This window comes from Ranitomeya imitator, chromosome 3, assembly GCF_032444005.1.
Source record: "Ranitomeya imitator isolate aRanImi1 chromosome 3, aRanImi1.pri, whole genome shotgun sequence".
NCBI classification, from domain to species: domain Eukaryota; kingdom Metazoa; phylum Chordata; class Amphibia; order Anura; family Dendrobatidae; genus Ranitomeya; species Ranitomeya imitator.
Window position 1 is genome coordinate 661974078 of NC_091284.1, and position 23657 is coordinate 661997734.

The following is a 23657-nucleotide window of genomic DNA, read 5'->3' on the forward strand; positions in this document are numbered from 1 at the left end:
TGCCTGTCTGTGTGATTGATAGGTCCTCAGTGTCCCTGTTCCCTGCTGCTGCTGAAATCTCACTTCTCAGTACAAGCGGCAGCTGTCAGGCTGGCTGGGAGGCCAGTGAATACACTTGAGCTCATGTGCTCTCTCACTCTGTTTTTGGATTATACAGCTATTCAGAGATGGGTTTTCAAAGTAAGCTCACGTGCTTCATCAGGTTTAACCTCTTAATGACTGCCAATACATCTTTTTTTCTGACCTAAGATTTAAGGGAATAGCATCCCCATACAGGTGACAATCCAGGAGCTGTCGGCTGCACACTGTAGCTGACTACTTGCTGTAGTGTCAGTGTTGGCACCATCCAAATCTGTTTAACCCCTTAGATGCTGCTGTCAATAATGACTACATCATATAAATGGTTAACATAGTGTGGGGGCTTCCTATTTATCCCCATCGGCACCCTGAGATCATGATTGTGTGGTCCTGATGTTTGCCATGGCAATTCACGGCCAAATAGCGGCCTTAGAGTCTGCTGGCTACTGTTCAGAAGTTAGTGACATTTAGGTGGTAAAAATGCACTTTTTCATTCCTGTCATGTCACTTTGCATTAATTCCTGAACAGTACCTGAAAGGTTAATAAACTACCTGACAGGGGTTTTCAGTATGTCGGAGGGTGCAGTTTTAAAAATGGTATCACTTTTGGAGGTTTCCCAATATATGCTCCGCCTTCAGGAGTTATCCGGGCACAGGGATAGGCTATTGCGCCCCAAGTTAGCAGGATCGGGTAGGTGCCCACAGTCCCTTGTCACTATGTGACACAGTGTGTATTCACTACCACCTCTCCAACCTGTCTCCTTGGGACTGCTAGCTTTCTATGACTCTTCTATAGGAAATAAAGGGAGAAGTGGCTGAACATGTGCACTGCCGTGGCATTCTAAGGGCGCAGTCAGATGGCCTTATGACTCAGACCAAGACCGGAACGAAGGGCACTGACCGGCCGGCGGCCCTCCTGAGCCAAAAGTGACAGCTGCGTAGAAATACATGGAGCTGTCATGTTCGGGTCAGGAGAACAGACAGCCAGTCTGTGCATTGCGTTCCAATCTCGGTCTGATTTATACAGCTATCTGGCTGAGCCCTAATTGGGATAAAAGTGCCTTATTCTGCCAAACGGTGGGGGTACCAGGGGTCAGGTGTCCAAAGATCTAAGATTTATCACTTTATGAATAAGTGATCGCTTCTTTCTAATGGAATATAACTTCATACACCCCAGATTATGTAATTATCTGTATGCAGTGAGTGTCAAAAACAAATCCTTAGCAACTAATATTTTGCAAGAGAATTCTATTTACTGTTGCCCTTGTTTTTTATGTTCTCTTATTCCTTGGTGGATTTAGAGGTTTTTCAGAGGTGTAGGTTTTTTTTTCACCAGCTGAACGTGAGTAGTAAGCAGTAGTGATGAGCGAGTATACTCGTTACTCGAGATTTCCTGAGCATGCTCGGAGGTATCCGAGTATTTTTTAGTACTCGGAGATTTAGTTTTCATCGCTGCAGCTGAATGACTTACAGCTGCTAGCCAGCATGAGTACATGTGATGGTTGCCTGGTTGTTAGGGGATCCCCACATGTACTTATGCTGGCTAACAGATGTAAATCATTCAGCTGCGGCAAGAAAAACTAAATCTCTGAGCACTAAAAAATACTCGGAGGACACCCGAGCGTGCTCGAGAAATCTCGAGTAACGAGTATACTCGCTCATCACTAGTAAGCAGTCCTAGTAGTTTTCCTAGTAGTAGTTTAAGTGTAATAGTTTCACTCCCATGAAGCATATGTAAGTGGTAAGTACAGAGGATTTATTTTCCATGAATATCGCACATAGTGTGTTCCCAGCAGTAATCTGCTGCTTTTATGTTCCTTGTGTTCTCTCTGAAATGAGCCATCTCTTCTGCGTCCGATGAGGATTGTTTTCCCTATTGCCTTTTTGTGCTTGCAGCCTTGGCCATAAATGGTAAACTTACTGTGTTAGGGAACCTGTTGCTGCAGCTTAGACCTTGTCACTTGCTCTCTGTAGGGGGACCTTCCATAATGTGTGTACCAGTCAGAATCAGCACAGGAGTCACAAAAGAAAGATTTGAACTAAAACTATAAAGTCAGGTCTTACTAGGCAGATTTACTTAAAGGGAACACAAACATGAAGATTAAAAGAGCAGAAATAGTGGTATAGGTGGAATTAATGGGAATCTGTCATGTCCCCTAAAGCTGATAACATGCAGATATAGATATAATCTATGGGATAATCGCAGTGTATTGCTGTCCAGCCGCCTTACTGAATGGCGAAAATGAACTTTATTCCTCTTGAGAGCTTGAAGCTTTCAGTAATGGAGGGGTGCATGGAGCGACCAAAGTCACCGCTCACAGCAGTAAGCAACCCCCAGCACTGAGTGACTGCTGGCTCTGCTGCATATCTGTGCAGTGCGAGCTGTCAATCAAACTGCTGGGACACACAACGTAGTGAGCGGCGACTGAAGCCACTCCATGCCCGCCTCAATGACTGAAAGCCGGCAGCTCCAGCGAGGAATAAAATTCATTTCTGCCTGGTAGCTGCGCTTTCAGTAAAAACAGCACAGAAGATTTGACTTTTTAACTATACGATTTCTGACATATTTGTGTTTTATCTATATTAGATGTTTGTATTTATGATAAAATACTAATAATATTATATTTTCTCCATAGATTTTTCCAAGAATAGGCTGACAGAGGTTCCAGTAGAAGTTTGTCATTTTGTGTCACTTGAAGCTCTCAACTTATACCAAAATTGTATCAAAGTTATTCCAGACACATTAGCAAATTTGCAAATGCTGACCTATTTAAATATAAGGCAAGTATTGTCATTGTCACACTACATTATAATTGTATTGTCATTTTGTTTGTATTAAATGAGTTGCCTGGGAATGCACCTAATGATATTATCATCAGTATAAGATTGATGGGGTCCGACATCCAGCACCCCTACTGTTCCCGCGAGCAAAGCCTGCACCTTAGTTCCTGTTCATGTAAATGGCGATAAACCAGACACTAAACAATGTGTGGAGCTCCTTACATTGCATACACCTGGGCACTGCCGGAACAGGTTTTGGGGGGGTACTGGATATAGAAATTGTATTTTTAATTTTTAATATATGCATTTTATGGCATTAAAATTGACCAGACCATATTGAATGTAGTAGGGAATTATAGGCTTTACATCTTCTGCAGTATGGAGGGAGCATATATGAAAAAAATCAAAGCTACATCCATGTATTTCCTTTTATCCCTGTTTATTTTCTTTTGATAAGAAACACTGAATCCTAGTCGTTATTTCTAACCTCTTTGAATTCTATTTGTTTTTTCATCTTTTTCATTGTATTTATTTTGTAAGCTTTGCTTTAACTGGACTTTTGACAGGATAATTGAGAAGAAAAATAGAAATCCGGTAACGGCTGGAAAGGAAAGAGTTTGATGTAAGCATGTCACCAGTACAGCCGCAGCATGCTGGTGATAGCCGATCAACGCTCCCCGCTAATTCTGATGGGTGGTCAACAAGAAGTTGTTCTTGTTAGCAATTCTGTATGTTATACTTGTGATCTCTTATGAAACATTGTGGTCCGTAGCTTACATAGTCCTGAGAATTGCTATTTTAGCCAGTGACTGGGTAGATGACTTAAGGATAACATAAGAGTTTATGTTTTCTGAACTTTGAATATTGCTGGTTATGCTTTTTATTATACGCAGTAGTAGTAGTAGTAGCGGTAGTAGTAGCGGTAGTAGTGTGCTTTTTTGTATAACCTACAAGGTTTTATACACATATCCTACATTTCTACAAATAACTATAATGTCTGTTGCGGTATCTGAACACTGTATTTAACCAAACTGTATATTTAAAATGTATGCAGATTGTATGAATTCATTTTCCAGGTATTTATAGTCTATTTTGCTTAAGTGGAGGTATCTCAATGTGTGGTTTTATCTCCTGATTTGGCTTTTATCCTAAGCCATATTGCACGACTTGTTAAAGAGTTGATTGTGACTTGTAGAATCACTACTTCCAACAGGTGGCGCTATAGAGTTTAAGTCCTCTTTTTCTCAGACGAGGCAATTTGCATATTTGGTTTTATCTAGATGTGATGGCGTGATATGCTTTTTGGATATCATTTTTGTGTATATTTCTATTTTACTTATTTTCATGGTGTTCTCTTGTAGAAGGAGTTATTTGCTAATTGATGAATGGCTGTTGCTGCCATCTGATATCAGCCCCCACAGCACTGTATTGTTTGCTAATATGCTAGTGACATGTTGACCTAGCTTGTTGAAACAATGAGCCCCTGAGACCTTCCCCCTCCTGACCTGTGAATGAGGAGGGTGTTATGATGCGGTGGTTTAGGAGCAACATGGAACGAGCTCGGAAGGAAGTGGTATCTGTACTGACCGCAGTCCCTAAGCTCAACACAACACTAGAAGTAGCCGTGGGATGCTCCTAACTCTCCCTAGGCACCTCGTCACAGCCTAAGAGCTAACTACCCCTAAAGAGAGAAGCAGGAAAACTATCTTGCCTCAGAGAAAATCCCCAAAGGATAGATTAGCCCCCCACAAATAATGACTGTGAGTGGAGAGGGAAAAGACATACACAGAATGAAACCAGGATGAGCACAGGAGGCCAGTCTAGCTAGATAGATAGGACAGGATGGAATACTGTGCGGTCAGTATAAAACACTACAAAAATCCACGCAGAGTTTACAAAATATCTCCACACCTGACTAAAGGTGTGGAGGGTAAATCTGCTTCCCAGAGCTTCCAGCAAGACAGAATTAATTCATACTGATAAGCTGGACAAACATAGAAAGCACAGAACGGATAAGTCCACAATCTGTGGACAGAAAAGAGCAAGCAAGAACTTAGCTTTGCTGAACTAGTCAGGATAACAGGGAAATCCAAAGAGATGTGAATCCAACCAGGAACCATATACAAGTGGCACTGGCTGAAGGATAGAGCCAGGCATAAATAGCCGAGGAGAAAAGACGATCAGTGGAAGCAGCTGCTGACAGCTAAATCCAAGGAGCAGCCGTACCACTTGAAACCACAAGAGGGAGCCCAAGAGCAGAACTCACGAAAGTGCCACTTACAACCACCGGAGGGAGCCCAAGAGCGGAATTCACAACAGAGGGAGAATTAAAATACAAGGGAGGTGAGACACAGATCAGTCCTGTGTGGAATGATGATGTGTTCACAGCATTTCCGAAAGAATAGTATATGAACTATGTGATCCTCTGTCTGCTGGATTGTTGGACTTTTATCCTGTTACTGAACTGCATTCGAATTCTGGACTATTTTATCCTTTGTGTGGTGGATCATATATGGACCTTTTGTATTTTTGCTTAAATAAAGGTCTTGGAATTGTTTACTATACTCTAGCTCTGTTGATTGCGTGATACCGGAGAAGGACCCCGTGACACTAGAAAAAGAGCTGAAATCATAAAATACCTGTAAAAGAATGTACACAATCTGCACAAATTTTAAATATACAGACGTTGTACATTATAGGTATTTGTGTACACTGTGTCTACAGTTCCCTGGAGTGTATTCTTATTCTCTTTGCATCATTATCAGTTCAGGGTGCAGGGGATTCATTAAGTTTTGAATGATTATTTCAGTGGTTTTCCAGGGATTTATTTCATTTATCTATCCACAGGCATGCAGATGTTATACATGATAAAAAACATCCTCTCCTGGTCCAGCAATTCTTCTCCGCGACTGCTCTGGTCTTTGTTGACTAGCTGATTTGGCGACTTCATGACTACAGGGCACATAACTGCTGCAGCCAATCACTGGGCTCAGTGGTCTTCCTTAATCATAGTGATCTTTTTCAGTTGAAGAGCGCGTCATGTTACACCACACATAAATTGGCGAGGAACATGAAAAGAAGTTGATGTGAACATGGCTTCCAGATTTTCTGGATCTCTGTCTTATGGAGCATCTGTGGAATTTGCTGGAGAAGCAAGCCCTATCTGTGGAAGACCCCCTCACTACTGACAAAATTTAAAGGATTTGCTGCAAGCCTGTTGGTGCCAGATATCACAGGAAATGTTTAGAAGTTCTGTGAAATCCATGCCTTGGTGGGGCAGAGAGGTGTTGGTGGCACAAAGTGAATATGCACAAATAAATCAGGTGGTTTTAAAGTTATGGAGGATGAGTGAATATTTACATCTACCTTTCCTACACATAGCTGTAGTCTGTCAGGTACAGTTCAGTCTGTAGACTTCCTCACTTCTCTGCCCTGAATGCTGAGTGGTGTGTATCATGTTACCACATCTAAAAAGCCCTGGCTGTTGTAACTTTCTTCAAAATAGAGAGGCAATTCAGGTTGTGGATAAGTCTGGTATTCCAGGAAAGAGAACTAAGGCTACATTCACATTAGCGTTGCGTCATGTGCAGCCGCGGCGACGCATGTGTCATGCTCCCCTACATTTAACATGGGGGGCGCATGGACATGCGTTGCACTTGCGTTTTGTGACGCATGTGTCATTGTGGCGCATGCGTCAGGGCGCAGAGGACGCTGCATGATGCAGTTTTTTCTGCGCCAAAAACCATGCAAAAGTGGACGCATGCGTCACAAAACGCTGCGTTGTGCATGCGTTTACATTTACGTTGTGCATTGCGTCGCCGACGCATCGCACAACGCAAATGTGAACGTAGCCTTTGTGATGGCCAACATGTCTCCTCCCTGTGTACCAGACACTGATCTAATATGCAAAAGCACTGCAGAGTATTAGATCATCGATCAGGTTAAGGAAAGATGATGGCCCATCGTGGGTCAAGGTAAGAAAGTAAAAATAAAGTTAAAAAAAAATCACAAAATAAAGAAGAACAATGAAAACAAAATGCCAATAAATATATTAATGGAAAAATAAACAAAGTACACATATTTGGTATCACCGCATCCGGAACAACCCAATCTATAAAACTGTATCACTAGTTAACCCCTTCAGTGAACACGATAAAAAATGAATTAAAAAAATCAAGGCAAAAAACTATGCTTTTTCATCATACCTCCCCCCAAAAAATGGAATAAAGTGAAACAAAAAAGACGAATGTAAATAAAAATAGTATCTGTGAATCTAATAGCTTGTTCCACAAAATCAAGCCGCCATTCACCTCCATCAGCGAAAAAATAAAAAAGCTAAAACTCTCAGAATATAGCTGTGCAAAAACAATTCTTTTTTTATTTTTATTTTGTAAAAGCTGCAAAACATTAAAAAGTACACATATCTGGATTCACCGCATCCACAACTATCCAATATATAAAACTGTCACACTAGTTAACCACTTCAGTGAGCACTGTATAAAATAATACAAAATAATGTGGCGAAAAGCAATGCTTTTTTTTTATCATACCACCAAACAAAAGTAGAATAAAGTGCGATTACAAAGTCAAATGTAAGTAAAAATGGTACAGCTGAAAACGTCATCTTGTCCCGCAAAAAAAAAAGCCGCCATACAGCTCGGTGAACGGAGAAATAGAAAGCTATAGCTCCCAGAATAAAGCGATGCAAAAACAATTCTTTTTCTATAAGGGTATGTGCACACGATGCAGATTTAGTGCAGAACTGCAGCAGATTTTTCTGCAGCAGAAACGCTGCAGAACTGCACTGTGATCACAGTACAATGTAAATCAATGTGAAAAAAAAAAAGCTGTGCACATGGTGCAGAAAAATCTGCGCAGAAACACTGCAGATTTCAAAGAAGTGCCTGTCACTTCTTTTGTGCAGTTCTGCAGCGTTTCTGCACCCCTCCATAATAGAAATCTGCAGGTGCGTTTTTGATGCGTTTTTTATGCGTTTTTGATGCGTTTTTTGTGCAGATTTGTGCTCAAAAAACGCATAAAAAACGCATCAAAAACGCATCAAAAACGCACCAAAAACGCATCAAAAACGCACCTGCAGATTCTGCCAGGAGATGCAGATTTAGTGCAGAACTGCAGCAGATTTTTCTGCACCAAATCTGCATCGTGTGCACACAGCCTTTAATAGTTTTTATTGTGTAAAAGAGGCAAAGTATACAAACAAGACATAAATGTTTTATTGCTGTGATTGTACTGACCCTAAGAATAAAGCTGCCTTACTACTTTTAGCATACGGTGAATATCATGAAACACAAAAACAGTTCCTGAACTGCTGATTTTTGTTCATTTTACCTCCCAAGAAAGGCATCAAAACTGTTATGTGGCCAAAAATTGTACCAGTAAAAACATTGACTCATCCTCCAAAAAAAACAAGCCGTCACATGACTGTCAGCAAATAAAAAGAGGAGTCTATTAGTGTGTGACAGCAGCGAATCATAAAAGCTATATAAATCTGGTATCGCTGTAATGGCACCGACCCGAAGAATAAAGTTTTCTAATCACTTATACCGCATGAGGAACGTCATAAAAAATAAATAGAACCACTTCTTCACCTGCTGTTGATTTGCGCATTCTGCCTCCCAAAGTTCGCAGTAAGGCTCAGATCACATTTATCCTGCGCTCTATGCTGACCGCTTAAATCCGATTTTTCATGTAAATCTCTGAAATATGTGATTCAGACAGAACCTCCACCCCAAGATTCCCTATAATGAGGCAGATGGAGAAACTGTCGGTGCCATCTGACCTCTGATCCAACAGAATGCATAAAGCATGGTCCTCCACAGTTTTGTTCACATCTGAAATAAAGAACACAGTTGAATAGACAACAATCTCAGAATCACTGAGATCCGTTGAAGCATTCCAGAGTTATTATCGCATAATGGCTGCCGGTAGAGGAGCATGTGACCAGACCTGTCCATCAGCCTCCTCCAATAGACAAGCAGCTTACCCATGTGAGGTGTTTTACTATTGGAGGAGGCTTATAGACAGGTCTGATCACATGCTCATCCACGAGCAGCCATTGTATTGACAGACATGCCCGTTAGTGTGTGGAAATCTGCACTCACGAGAAAAAGTGGCCAACTCCATTACCTGAGATTCTGTCAGTGATCTCTTCTGACTGGATAATTGGTAACTCTTCGATCTGTCTTTTTCCGAGCTCCTCTCAGCCGATTTATGGCCACAGACTACATTAAAGGGAACCTGTCTCCAGAAAAACTGCAGATATGGGCTTAACCTGCGGGTTAATAGCATTATAATGCTGGCTTGCGCCTGCGCTTAGCCTCACATTGCGGGGGAGTAAAATTAACTTTTATTCCCCCCAGCAGCGTTCCTGTTTGAGTCATGGGATCGGCATCGGCGCTGGTTCAGTCATCGCTCTGAGAATACAGAGCTGTGGCTGCAACCGTGCCCCCGGCCCTCACTTACAGCTGAGCCCCAATACAGAGGGAGTGTCGGGCGCGATTACAACTGCCGTGCCTGCGCGATTACAACTGCCGCGCAGGCGCCGGTCAGCATTATAACGCTATCAACCTGCACATTACACCCCCCCCACATTAAACCTTTGGAATTTATATCTGCTCTAAAGTAAGTAGTATTATAATTTACATAAGAAGACTAACGGGAAGGGAAAGAGGGAAAGTGTGAATAAATAAAATGCAACCTTTATTTTAATTGTGATAAAACATAGAATTCACATATGTGAATAAATGTCCAATGAGATATGACAATTCTATTATTGTCATTTACATCGTACAGTGGAAAGTAGGATCCGCACAGGACTCAGAGCAATAATGGAAAGCCTCGTCCAAGAATTTCTGGCGCCCTGTGCTGTAGCGGGGTCCATAGGCCTTTTCTTCCTCCCACACACTATTTTTTTCTCTGCATATAGAGATCTGGCTGTGAAACTCTTCACATAGCGCTCTTGGACGCTGTTCAGCTGCACTTCTGAAAACACGAGGGAGTTTGCAGTTCTTTTTTTAAATGTCTTTATGAATCACTTAAGAAAATTATAGCTTGGCAAAGAATACTACCATTTCATTTATTTATTTATTTTCAGTCGAAACCAACTTTCCTCCTTGCCAGCCTGCTTATGTGGTCTTCCTCTAAAAGTCTTAATTGCAAGTAATAATAAGCTTGGATTTCTGCCAGAAGAAATAGGTCGACTGCAGCAGCTGATGGAGCTGGTACGTCACCAAATATAATATATTTACCCGTCACTTGCATTTTATTTCTATGGAAGTTGTAACCTAAAGCTGATGTGTGGGATCTAAGGTAAGCCAAACGTATCAATCCCTGTGGGATAACGTGAACTTTGTCTAATGACTTGAAAATTGGTACTTTCCTACGAAAGAAAACAGAAATCTGGCAGGGAATTAGCCGAAAGACCTTTGGAAAATCACTTAGTGAAACAGATTTATGACAATGAAAAGGCGAAAGTGACAGCGGAGAATTTGTCACAAATTGCTATAGTGCTAACAGCTGAAAAGCGGCATTACCAGACCAGCAGCACACGGCAATTACGGTATGTAGGATGCTCCCGGCTGTGCCATTGTTCTTGGGTCTTATTGATCACAAAACAGGCATGGCGAAGTCTTAATATAGTAATGTGACCTGCTAGTATAGTGAGTATTAATGCTGCATATGTGCTCGTATTTCACAGCCGAAAAGGCTACGTTGGCATGGAAAACCAGAAAAGCTTCATTGTACAAGATGAAATGTTGTATTCTGGGTAAATCACACAGAATATTGTAAAATGCATGCATATTTATGCATAAACGTTGTTCTCAAAAGTTTACGTACCCCGGCAGAATTTTTGCTTTCTTGGCCTTTTTTCAGAGAATATGAATGATGACACTAAAACTTTTTCTCCACTCATGGTTAGTGGTTGGGTGGAGCCATTTATTGTCAAACTACTGTGTTTTCTCTTTTTAAATCATAATGACAACCCAAAACATCCAAATGACCCCAATCAAAAGTTTACATACAGGCTACGCAGGGTGCCAGATGAAACAAACAATATAAGATTAAATAGCAAGAACAGTTCCAATATTCATAGTAAAATATTACTATCGCCATGACTTGAACATATAATATAGTGGCATATAATATTACTTACGGTTATAATCCTTCCGATCCAATTTGCAGTAATCTGGCTCTTGGTCTGGTAAAAGGGGTTGTCCATCACTCATATTGGACACAGAACTTTAAGAGTAATACTAATATTTTTAAAATATTAATAGTATTTAATAAATGAATAACTGCAAAGGAGGAACCCCCCTGACCATCTCTGATTGATACCAAATCCTCACGGCCTTCCTGTCTTCTAATTCAGGATTTTTGGTGTAAAGTTAAGGATCTTATCTATTGAATCCCCTGCATTACTTACTCACTGTCCCACCCTTCCCACTCGGGGGAAAAAAATTGACAGGCTGCTCCCCCACTTTCTGACAGCTGCAAGATGCCTAATCGCAAAACATTAGAAAATAACCAATCACTATAAGGGCCCCTTTCCACTTGTGAGGAAAACGGACGAGTGCAATCCGATAAAAAATCGGATTGCACTCGGACCAATGTTAATCAATATGTGACACTCCATTTGCGATTTTTTTTTTTTTTTTTCCCAGCCGAAATCGGACTGAGAAAAATCTGTGTCGGCTGAGAAAAAAACCGCAGCATGCTGCGTATTGCTGAGATTCTCGGACGAGACTCGCCAATGCAAGTCAATGGGTGCGAGAAAAAAAACGCACAGCACTCGCACCATGCGAGTGCTGTCCGATTTTTACGCACCCGTGTCCTTAGAAAAGCCGGCAATTCAGCGCAGAGTACAGTAAAATCACACTGACAGGTTAGATGAGAGTAGATATATACACATAGAATAGGTATACATACATATATATATATGTCAGCGAGACACCTATATATATATATATATATATATATATATATATATTTAATGCAGCGCGAGATAGCTTTAAAGCTAAATGGTTATTGGCCCCCCCCCTGGCTAAAAACACCTGCCCCCAGCCACCCCAGAAAAGGCACATCTGGAAGATGCGCCTATTCTGGCACTTGGCCACTCTCTTCCCATTCCCGTGTAGCGGTGGGATATGGGGTAATGAAGGGTTAATGCCACCTTGCAATTGTAAGGTGACATTAAGCCTAATTAATAATGGAGAGGCGTCAATTATGACACCTATCCATTATTAATCCAATTGAAAGAAAGGGTTAAAAAAATACACACACACATTATTAAAAATTATTTTAATGAAATAAAAACAAAGGTTGTTGTAATTTTTTATTTAACGCCCAATCCACTCAGTGAAGACCCTCGTTCTGTGACAAAAAAAAAATAATAAACCAACAATATACTTACCTTCCACAGATCTGTAAAGTCCAACGATGTAAATCCTTCTGAAGGGGTTAAAACATTTTGCAGCCAGGAGCTTTGCTAATGCAATGCTACTCCTCGCTGCAAAACCCCGGGGAATGAGTCTAAATATAGATCAATGAGCTATATTTAGCTTCATTTGCGGTGAGGCTGTTCATACATCGTGGGAACTTTCCTAGAAAGCCTGGGAGCTTTCAAGGAAAGTTCCCACGATGTATGAACAGCCAGCAGAGGGCGCCTCACCGCAAATGAAGCTAAATATAGCTCATTGATCTATATTTAGACTCATTCCCCGGGGTTTTGCAGCGAGGAGTAGCATTGCATTAGCAAAGCTCCTGGCTGCAAAATGTTTTAACCCCTTCAGAAGGATTTACATCGTTGGACTTTACAGATCTGTGGAAGGTAAGTATATTGTTGGTTTATTATTTTTTTTTTTTGTCACAGAACGAGGGTCTTCACTGAGTGGATTGGGCGTTAAATAAAAAATTACAACAACCTTTGTTTTTATTTCATTAAAATAATTTTTAATAATGTGTGTGTGTATTTTTTTTAACCCTTTCTTTCAATTGGATTAATAATGGATAGGTGTCATAATTGACGCCTCTCCATTATTAATTAGGCTTAATGTCACCTTACAATTGCAAGGTGGCATTAACCCTTCATTACCCCATATCCCACCGCTACACGGGAATGGGAAGAGAGTGGCCAAGTGCCAGAATAGGCGCATCTTCCAGATGTGCCTTTTCTGGGGTGGCTGGGGGCAGGTGTTTTTAGCCAGGGGGGGGCCAATAACCATGGACCCTCTCCAGGCTATTAATATCTGCCCTCAGTCACTGGCTTTACTACTCTGGCGGAGAAAATTGTGCGGGAGCCCACGCCAATTTTTTCCGCCATTTAACCCTTAAATATAATAGCTAGAACGCCCAAATTTTGCATATACACACTACTAACATTAGTAGTGTGGAATATGCAAAAAAATGGTGATATGAGATGGTTTACTGTATGTAAACCAGGTCTCATATCATGTCGGGTTTGTGAAGGAGAAAGCAAAAGCCGGTAATTGAATTACCAGCTTTAAAGCTATCTAGCGCTGCATTAAATATAAATATATATATATAGGTGTCTCCCTGATATATATATATATATATATATATATATATATATATATATATATATATATGTGTATGTATGTATATGTATGTATATATATATATATATATATATATATATATATGTGTATATGTGTATGTATATATATATATATATATATATATATGTGTATGTATATGTATATATACCTATTCTATGTGTATATATCTAATCTAACCTGTCAGTGTGATTTTACTGTACTCTGCGCTGAATTACCGGCTTTTCAAAGGAGACCCGTGCGTAAAAATCGGACAGCAATACGGATGTCATACGGATGTTGCGATAAAAAAATCGCATGACACTCGCATGACACTCACATGGCACTCGCAGACGTTACATCAGTTTTTTCGGTCCGTAAATCGGACCGTTTTTTTCTCACACAAGTGGAAAGGGGCCCTAAATGAGTTTTAAATCGAGGACATTAGAAACATGGAATTTCTGATCACTTTACTCCGAGATAAAGTTGATACTTTTAATGATATTTGGACTTTATTTGGATTATTTTGGGGCCAAACTTGATCTTTGATGGTAAACCAATGATATCCCTATTTCGATACAAGCTATCTATCCTGCTCAACCATCAATACAGTTTAATAATTGATTACAAAATCCATATGTGATGGTTAAATTAGAAGTTTTTATCTAAATCGGGTCATAAGAGAACATAAGAATCAGTCATTGGATTTGTAAAATGTTTCATAAACCCAAGTCTGTGTATTTGATTCTGAAATCCCCATTCCATAGCCCCTCGCCCCTTTGTGTATGTCTCTTTGTGTCTTAGTTGTATATTTGTTACAGTTTTTGTTTGTACCTTCTCTGCTGATACCTGGCTAATGGAAGACCTTGATTTTAGACATAAACGCCCTGAGATTTTCCTGACATATGCACAAAACCTAATCCGAAAAGCTGTATTTTATACCAGTAAGGTATTTTTCTTGGGGATTAGTTGATAAAAATACTGAAACTTTCATTTTGCTATTACAGGACATCAGCTGCAATGAAATAACATCTTTGCCTCAGCAAATAGGTTTACTGAAGTCTCTGCGCGAGTTAAATATAAGAAGAAATTATCTGAAAGTTCTACCTCAGGGTAAGTGCTCATGTGTCCTGTTGTATAAGGCCTGGGCTGCATGGGCCCTTTGTCTGTGACTTGTCACGTGGCTAAAGGTCACAGTATGGCACGGCCACTTCACAACATAACATTTGTGAATGTGGTCGCTTTGCAAACCTGTATGTTTCCCTTTGTGTTGTAGCTGCAGCTATTTGAGGGCCATTGTGTGTCCCCAGCCTTAACGGAACTTTATTTGAATAAGTCAAGTTAAATAAGATGTAATGAGGACTTTTCACTAAATATTTCACGTTGAAATGGACATGATACAAAGTGTAATATTGGCTGCAGAGCAGAATCATTTTTTTTAATTTCGCCTTTTCCATTGCAGATATATTATAAATCAAATTATTTGCCACCTAATGAGTCCATTTTTTTTTGTTTGTCTAAGTGGGTTTTATCACTGGGGAAATATACGGTACTTCTTCAGCCTGTATGAGTCGCCCAGTCATAAGCAGGCAGCAACACACCGGAGAAAGAAGAACACGCCTCCACTATACCTTAGAGCAGGTTTCTCAGTGTGTGAGATATATAATGTCCTATCTCTTGGCCTAAACTACTGCATGATTTAGTAGTGCTGCTGAGTTTAGCTGTGTCACATTACAGACCCTTCTATCAGCTCTCCTTTTCTCATAGCACTGTCAGCACTTCTGTACTGCCCCTCATTCCACACTGCCTGTCTGGTGATGTGTCGTAAATCACACTAAGGTCAGTTTTGCTCAACAGAATTGTTGTGAAATGAAATCTAAGCAGCCTGTCTTTAGATTTCACACAGGAGTAGCCCAGAACAGACTTCTCCCTGTGTGAGACGTGATGACACCGTTCTCAGTTTTCACTTCAGGGCGGAAAAGAAGTACTCCCAGTGAAAATTATCTGGCAACACCCACTTGGACCTAACAAACGTTAACTCATTAGGTGCCAAATACTTTGATTGCTAATATCTCAGCAATGGAGAGGCAAAATATAAAAACAAAAAAAACTTTTATTCCGCTCTGCAGCCACTATTACCGTATATACTCGAGTATAAGCCGACCCGAGTATAAGCCGACCCCGCTAATTTTGCCACAAAAAACTGGGAAAACCTATTGACTCGAGTATAAGCCTAGGGTGGAAATGCAGCATTTACCGGTGAATTTCAAAAATAAAAATAGATCTTTATTTCCCCATAGCTGTGCCATATAGTGCTCTGCACCGTTCATATTGCCCCATAGCTGTGCCCCATACAGTGCTCTGCACTGTTCATATTGCCCCATAGCTGTGCCCCATAGCTGTGCCCCATACAGTGCTCTGCACTGTTCATATTCCCCCTTGGCTGTGCCCCATATAGTGCTCTGCAGCGTTCATATCTCCCCCTTGGCTGTGCCCCATATAGTGCTCTGCAGCGTTCATATCTCCCCCTTGGCTGTGCCCCATATAGTGCTCTGCAGCGTTCATATCTCCCCCTTGGCTGTGCCCCATATAGTGCTCTGCAGCGTTCACATATCCCCATAGATGCTCCACATAAATCTGTGCCATGGCCGCTGCTGCTGCAATAAAAAAAAAAAAAAGCTATACTCACCTCTCTTGATTGCAGCTCCCAGCGTCCGGTCCCGGCGTCTCCCCGCTCTGACTGATCAGGCAGAGGGCGCCGCGCACACTATATGCATCATCGCGCCCTCTGACCTGAACAGTCAGAGCGCAGAGACGCCGGGAAGATGGAGCAGCGCCCGGCGGCTGCAACGCGGACAGGTGAATATTACATACTTACCTAGTCCCAGCGATCCTCGCGCTGTCCCCGCCTGTCACAGCTGTCTCCGGGTGCCGCAGCTTCTTTCTCTATCAGCGGTCACCGTTACCGCTGATTAGAGAAATGAATAGGCGGCTCCACCCCTATGGGAGGTGGAGCCGCCTATTCATTTCTCTAATGAGCGGTCCCACGTGACCGCTGAAGAGGGGAAGACGCTGCAGCACAGAAGACCGTGGGATGGCAGGGACAGCGCGAGGATCGCTGGGACTAGGTGAGTATGCGTCAGCGCCCTCTCCCCCTCACCCGCCGACCCCTTCGCTACCGTGACTCGAGTATAAGCCGAGAGGGGCACTTTCAGCCCAAAAATTTGGGCTGAAAATCTCGGCTTATACTCGAGTATATACGGTATATTGTATGTCCAGTTGAACATGAAAAATTTGGTGAAAGCTCCTCTTTAACTGTTCATTAAATAATAAGTACTCTTTTGTTAATGTAATTATTCTACTGGCATTGGAATGTTCTGAAATTTTGTAATATTCATTACCTTACATTAATTCCTTCCATCTTAAACACTTTGCTGTAGTTTTGTTTTCATGCCCAATTCATGCTTTTTTAGAAGCGTTTTTCAACTGCCGATTAACAAAATCTGTATGCTGTAATCACATGTCTATGTACGGGTCTTTCCATGTCTGAGCGTCTCTGCTCCCCAACCTCTGTAATCAGACAGGAATTCCCAAACACAGACTGCTTGTATATAGTGTATCAATTTGCTGATCAACAGTTGAAAGGTGCTTTGAAAGGAGCATGAACTGGGCATTAAAGGGAACCTGTCACCCCTTAGGGCGTTTTTAAGTAAAAGAGCCACATTCAGCAGCACTATGGCTGCATTCTGTGAAGGTGGCTGTTGTGTTTCTTTTTCCTAGGAACGCTGAAATAATGACGCCGTACCTCTATTGTGTCCCGGAGGTATGTCCTCTCCCCCTGACTCAGCCGTTTCGCAGCCATCAATCATCTGCCTCTTGTGTCTGTGCGCCACCTCCTTTGTTCCTGTTACGTGCCTGGTGCCTGCGCTCTGCCAACATTTCTCGGGCATGCGCGGTGTGCGCTGCCAGGGAACTTACATCAGGCGATGATATAATGCTCTCGCGCCTGCGTGTAGCCGAGGCCCCAGATCCCGCCCCGCAGTGTGTTATGATGTATTCACACTGCGGGGCTGGGAATTGGCGCCTGCGCAGTGGAGTGGGTCACCGTGCTCCATTGAAGATAGTGCAGAAGTCTCACAAGACTTCACATGTCTCGCGAGACATTAGCACTACCTTCAATGGAGAACAGTGACCAGCTCCACTGCGCAGGCACCAGATCTGGGGCCTCGGCTACAAGAAGGCGCCGGAGACGTCATGACAAAGAGAGGAGGCGGCGCCCGGAGGACACAGGGGGATGATGGATGGCTGCGAGGCGGTTGAGTTAGGGGGAGGAAACATACCTCCGGGACACAATAGAGGTATGACGGGAAATTTATAAAAGTCATTATTTCAGCTATCGTAGGGATAAGAAACATAACAGCCACCTTCACAGAATACAGCCTTAGTGCTGCTGAATGTGTCTCTTTTACTTAAAAATGCCCTGAGAGGGTGACAGGTTCCCTTTAAAGAGAATATGTCAGCAGGTTTTTGCTGTGTAATCTAAGAGCATTATGATGTAGGGGCAGTGACCCTAATTCCATAGATGTGTTACTTACCGGGCTTTGTATTCTTGTTTCATTAAAATCAGTGTTTTACCAGCATGAGATTATTATTAGAGGACTAGCTGGCCTGTGCTTCCTAGTCCAATCATGCCCCCCTGGTTTTCTGTTTTTTGTCACTATACAAAGTAGATGAATCAAGTTTATTACAGAAACCCATCACTTTGCAAAGCCTGGCGGATAAGCAAAAAACAAACAAACGTTTAGTTACTCTTTAAAGGGGTACTCCAATCTCCAAGATCTTATCCCAATATGTAGTAGATAGAATAATGTTAGCAAATGACACCAATTAGAAATGTAGTATAGTTCTTCTGATTAGCTATGTCACTTTCCCAATGTGCAGACATTGCAATAGGTTAGGTATCCATGATTATGACCACGAACAACTAACTAGCTAACTGTCACTAAGCATGGATACCTAAGCTACTGCAATGCCCTGCACTTGGGGTAAGCGACATAGCTTATCAGAAGAACTATACTACATGTCTAATTGGAGGTATTTACTAATATTATTATTATTACACTTCATACATAATGGAATAGGATCTTGGAGATAGGAATACCCCTTTCAGATTAAACAAGTGTATGAACCCGCCTCAAATGTGAGCAGTCTGCATAATGGGGTTTTATGACCTCAGTATAAGATGCAAATAACTAAAAATCAGAAATTGTCACATACGCATGTTTCAAATATATATACAGTACTTTACACATACATACTTTATATACCTGAATATGTTTAACCGAAAATTTAAATATTATAGTATAATATTGGTTGACAACCAATAAATGATAGTGAAAAATTTAAAATGGCTATTTTTTTTATTTTCCTGTAAAAATGTATTTAGATAAAAATTCCAAGAAAAAAATGTTTAATGTCAAATGTTATGTAAACATATGTGTATCAAAAAAATAAAGGTAACACTAAAATACCGCATGTGCGCTTTGTTTTGTTTTTTTGCAGAATGTTACAAACTGTTGATTTGGCCACTCCTAACATTTCTGCTCTCTCTGATAGATTTTTTCTTCTTTTGATGATCTGTTTCACTTCCAATGAGAGCTCCTTTGACTAGATGTTATGGGTTCACAGCAACAGCTTCCAAATGCAAATGCCACACCTGGAATTAGCACCAGACCATTTACTTTCTTTATTGATGCTGGATTAATGAGAGAATAGCTCATGAAGCCTATTAAAGAGCTTTGTACTAATACTTTTGTCCCCTTAAAAAGGAGCTGTAATTCCTAAATCCTTACTCCAATTAAGATGTTAATACCCCCAAATTAAAGCTGAGTGTCTGCTTTTATACCCATATCGATTATATAACTGTATCTTGAACATGTTTTGGTAAACCGCTAAAATGCCAAAACTTATCTCCTTGTCCAAATATTTCTGGATCTAAGTGTGTGTAATATACGTATGTGCTCTCTCTATCAGTGTTCATTCCTCCTCAAAATCTATCTATGATGCGCTAAAGACACTCAATGCATAAGATAAGAGTTAATTTGGTGAAATACAAGATGGAAGCATTCTAATAATATTGCAGTACAGTATAAAACAAAGCTCTTATTTTAGACCAGAAAACGTCCATAGTAAATACGGAAGAGAAAATAAGAAAAATACCCGGACCATGCATTTCATTCTAACTCCATTTTTTAATGTATATCTACTTGTATTCCAGGTGGTTAATGTTAGTAAAGTAATGAATGCCACTTTTCCTGGTGGTATATGGCAGCCGAGAAATGTATGCTAACTTCTGTCATGGTCTAGTGTAGTGGAGGGGATAATGCCTGATGTCCATTGCTTTACTTTCCATTTTTGGTACCAGCAATGTCTGATGTGCCCTGACCGTTTGACAAGAAGCTGAACATGATACGCACATCACTTTCAGTTTTCCTTTTCTTCCCTGCATTTCCCAGAATACACGGGACTGTGACTGAACAAGGTCCACATTCTTTTAGTCTTTTTTTATACTGATTCTGTTTTAGCTGTCTCTGTGGCATTTTGTCATCACATATTTTCTTGCCGAAAACAATAGCAGCCAATAGTCAAAAATTTCTTTTTTTGCACTTAGAGAATTACTAATACTCACTGGGAAATTGGGCTTAGGTTCTTTGGGTGGTTAGATTGGTGTCCAATCTTGGGTTTTGATGCTGTAATGATTAATTATTCCTTCCATCCTTCCCATTCATCTTACCTCTTCCTCAGATCTATTCCTCAAGATACAATCCTTGTCTCCAAACAGACTGCCACCCCATTCCCTCTTCAGCTCCCATCTGCTAACACTTTCTCTGCTCCTCCTCATTGCTGATTATCTCATTATCTCCAAATCCTGGTCTTCCTCACTACATCCCCACAGTCACTTCTACCATGATCTATCACAAATTTCTGCAACCTTTCAAACCTTATACCCATTCACCCAGCCCCCGCTACCACCAGTCCCTCTAACAGGACCTCCATGGAACGCTATCTGCATCAAACTCTCATATATACATGATATTTTCATCACTAATAACCTTTCCTTTCTCTTAATCACTGAAACCTGGCTCACCTCTTCTAATACAGCCTCTCCAGCTGCACTTTCTTATGGGGGACTCCATCTTTCTCACATCTTTTCTCCTGTCAGATAACTGCTCCATTACCCCAATTCCACTACCACCCTCTGTTACTCTCCTTTCTTTATGGTGCACTCTGTGTACATCTACTTCCCTTTCAACTGGCTGTCATTTACTGCCCCCCCATCATGGCCAGCCACCACCTTTTTTGACCACGTCACTACCTGACTACTTCATTTCATTTCCTTTCTGCTGACATTCCCACTATCATCATGCGTGACTTAAACATCCCCGTTGATATTTCCCACTCCGCTCCGCTGTCTCTAAGCTTCTATCTCTCACTTCCTCCGTTAGCCTCGCTCAATGGTATTCTGCAGCCACTCACAAAGACAGCCACACACTGGACCTTATCTTCACCCGCCTCTGTTCCCCGTTATGATCAGGTGACCTTGGAGCAGCATGAATAACTTTCACTGGAGTAGGTGGTAACTATACTGACCGCAACCCTGATCTTAACACCGCAACTAGAAGTAGCCGTGGGGTGTGCCTAACAAAACCTAGACACCTCGACACAGCCGGAGGACTAAATACCCCTATAGATGGAAATAGGAATTTCTACCTTGCCTCAGAGCAGAACCCCAAAGGATAGGCAGCCCCCCACAAATATTGACTGTGAGTAGTAGAGGAAAAGACACACGCAGGCAGGAAACAGGATTTAGCAAATGAGGCACACACTAACTAACTAAATAGGAAAGGATAGGACAGGATACTAAGCGGTCAGTATTAAAAATCCTTCCAAAAATATCCACAGCAGAAAATACAAAAACTCCACCATCTAACTAAAGATGTGGAGCGTATATCTGCAACTCCAGAGAATCCAACAAGACTGAGAAAACACTGACACAGTCTAAGCTGGACAAGAGAAAAACAAATGAATAGCACAGAATATAAGCACACTGCATGTGTGCCACAGAAACAAAAACCAGACACTTATCTTTGCTGAATTGGCAGCTAAGCAGGAGAAGCCAGAAAGTGTTCCAACACTTCACAAGAAACATTGACAACTGGATAATGAATCCTGCACACTTAAATATCCCAGTCAGAACTGCAATCAGCAGATACACCTGGCCAGGACTGCGACTCAGAGACAACTGCATTCCCACCTACAACCACTGGAGGGAACTCAAGAGCAGAATTCACAACAGTTCCCTATCTAACCTTTCTAACTCACCTCTTCCTTTGTCTGACCACAACCTTCTCACATTTTCTTCCCTCTTTCTTGAGAAAGTAAGTCCCAAACACCTTGATTTACACTCACTTACTGAGTGCCTTCTACCCCTTGAAGACATAGATACCTTACACAATGTAGATGCTGCTGCCACGTTATATTACACCACAACAGCTGCGGCTCTTAAATCAGTTGCCCCCTCACACATTTCAAAGCTTGTACAATCAATATGCAACCCTGACACAGTTAAAAAAGACCCCAATCCAATGAGCACTTCATCACATTCAAACAGTCCCTCACCACTTTTAAGTCCCTACCCACTGCAGCAAAACAATCCTACTTCTCATCTCTGATATCCTCCTTGTCTCACAACCCTAAACAGCTATTTAACACTTTCAATTCTCTTCTGCGTCCCCACGCACCTCCTACCTCTCCTCTCATCTCAGCTGAAGACTTTGCCTCATTCTTTTTTTTTTTTTTTTTTTTTTTTAACTCAAATAAATTTTTATTGAGAATAACAAGGCAATTAACATATTTCATTTACATTTTCAATACAGAGTATTTTCCCCCCCTCCCCCTTCAAACAACCCCCTTCGGTCCCAAAGCTCCCCTCCCCCACCCCACAAAGCAGCTCATCTTGTTAATTACTACCATCATTAAAACAATAGAGTATCTAATCCCTCAACCACTCGTATAAGCCACACTTCACATTACTATCCCATAGCAATCCATGGAGACCACATTTTATTGAACGTTTCAGTTTTCCCTTTCTTCTTATAAATCCCTTATTCTAGTGTCAGGCCCTGTTTTACGTACTGGAGGAATTCTCCTCTTGACGGCGGCTCTTCCCTAATCCAGTTTCTAGCTATCACCTTCCTAGCCATGTACAACAATCTAGCTATAGCTATCTTTAGGTGTTTATCCACCCCAATCTCATCCACGCATCCCAACAAACAGACAACTGGATCCCTTGGCACCGTGCATCCATACGCACCTTCCATACGACTTAAAATTACCACCCAGAAGGCAGCCAACCTCGGACATGTCCACATCATATGGAAAATGTCTGCATCCGTAGACTTACACCTCGGACATTCAGAGTCATTACGCAATCCTGCCTTATATAGCACCATCGGAGACCTATAAACTCTGTGTATCACATAAAGCTGTGACAGTCTATACGGTTCAGCGACAGTTTTGGGATCCATTCCAACACCGACTCCCAAGTCTCGTTATCCATTGGGCCCAGATCTCTTTCCCATTTAGCTCTCGCCATTATTGGAAACCCCAATAGGAAAGTGTGCAACAGATCCCTGTACAGAGTGGATATGACTCCTCCAGTCGTCCCGTCATTACACACATACTCCAATACTACATCCCTTTGAATCCTAATACCTCCGTTCCTACTCTGAGCTCCAAAGGCATGCCTCATCCGCAAATACTGATACTCCCCTGCAGTCCCAAGGTCAAATTCCGCCTGCAATTGGGAAAATGATTTCAGTTCACCTTGTTCAATTATTTGATACACATACTGAATCCCTTTGCCCAACCATTCTATCAATACCCCTAATGCCTCAAATTCTTTCATATTGTTATTATGCCATAACGGCGAGTATCTAATCAAGTCCGTGATCCCACGTACGTGCCTCAATCTACTCCACAGCTTGCGTATCAACAGCAAAGTCGGGTATAGCTTCCCCAAACTCTCCAAGGATCCATCCTCCAAACATTGTACCACTGGCCTTCTTTTTGTCACCACTTCCATCAACCGCTGTACCGCTCCAGATGACCCCTCATGCGCCCAGCCGCTTAGATGCTGACTCTGGGCTGCAAGGAAGTACAATTCAG

General features: G+C 41.6%; 1 protein-coding gene across 3 annotated transcripts in view; it reads left to right on the plus strand.

Moving 5' to 3' along the window:
• The window catches only part of LRCH1 (leucine rich repeats and calponin homology domain containing 1), a 322845-nt gene that overhangs the window by 157277 nt on the left and 141911 nt on the right, over positions 1 to 23657 (plus strand). For all 3 annotated transcript variants that reach the window (XM_069758279.1, XM_069758280.1, XM_069758278.1), the window contains exons 2-4: positions 2715 to 2859; positions 9974 to 10100; positions 14438 to 14543. In XM_069758279.1, coding sequence (XP_069614380.1) covers positions 2715 to 2859; positions 9974 to 10100; positions 14438 to 14543 — 378 coding nt within the window. The remainder of the gene's footprint in view (positions 1 to 2714; positions 2860 to 9973; positions 10101 to 14437; positions 14544 to 23657) is intronic.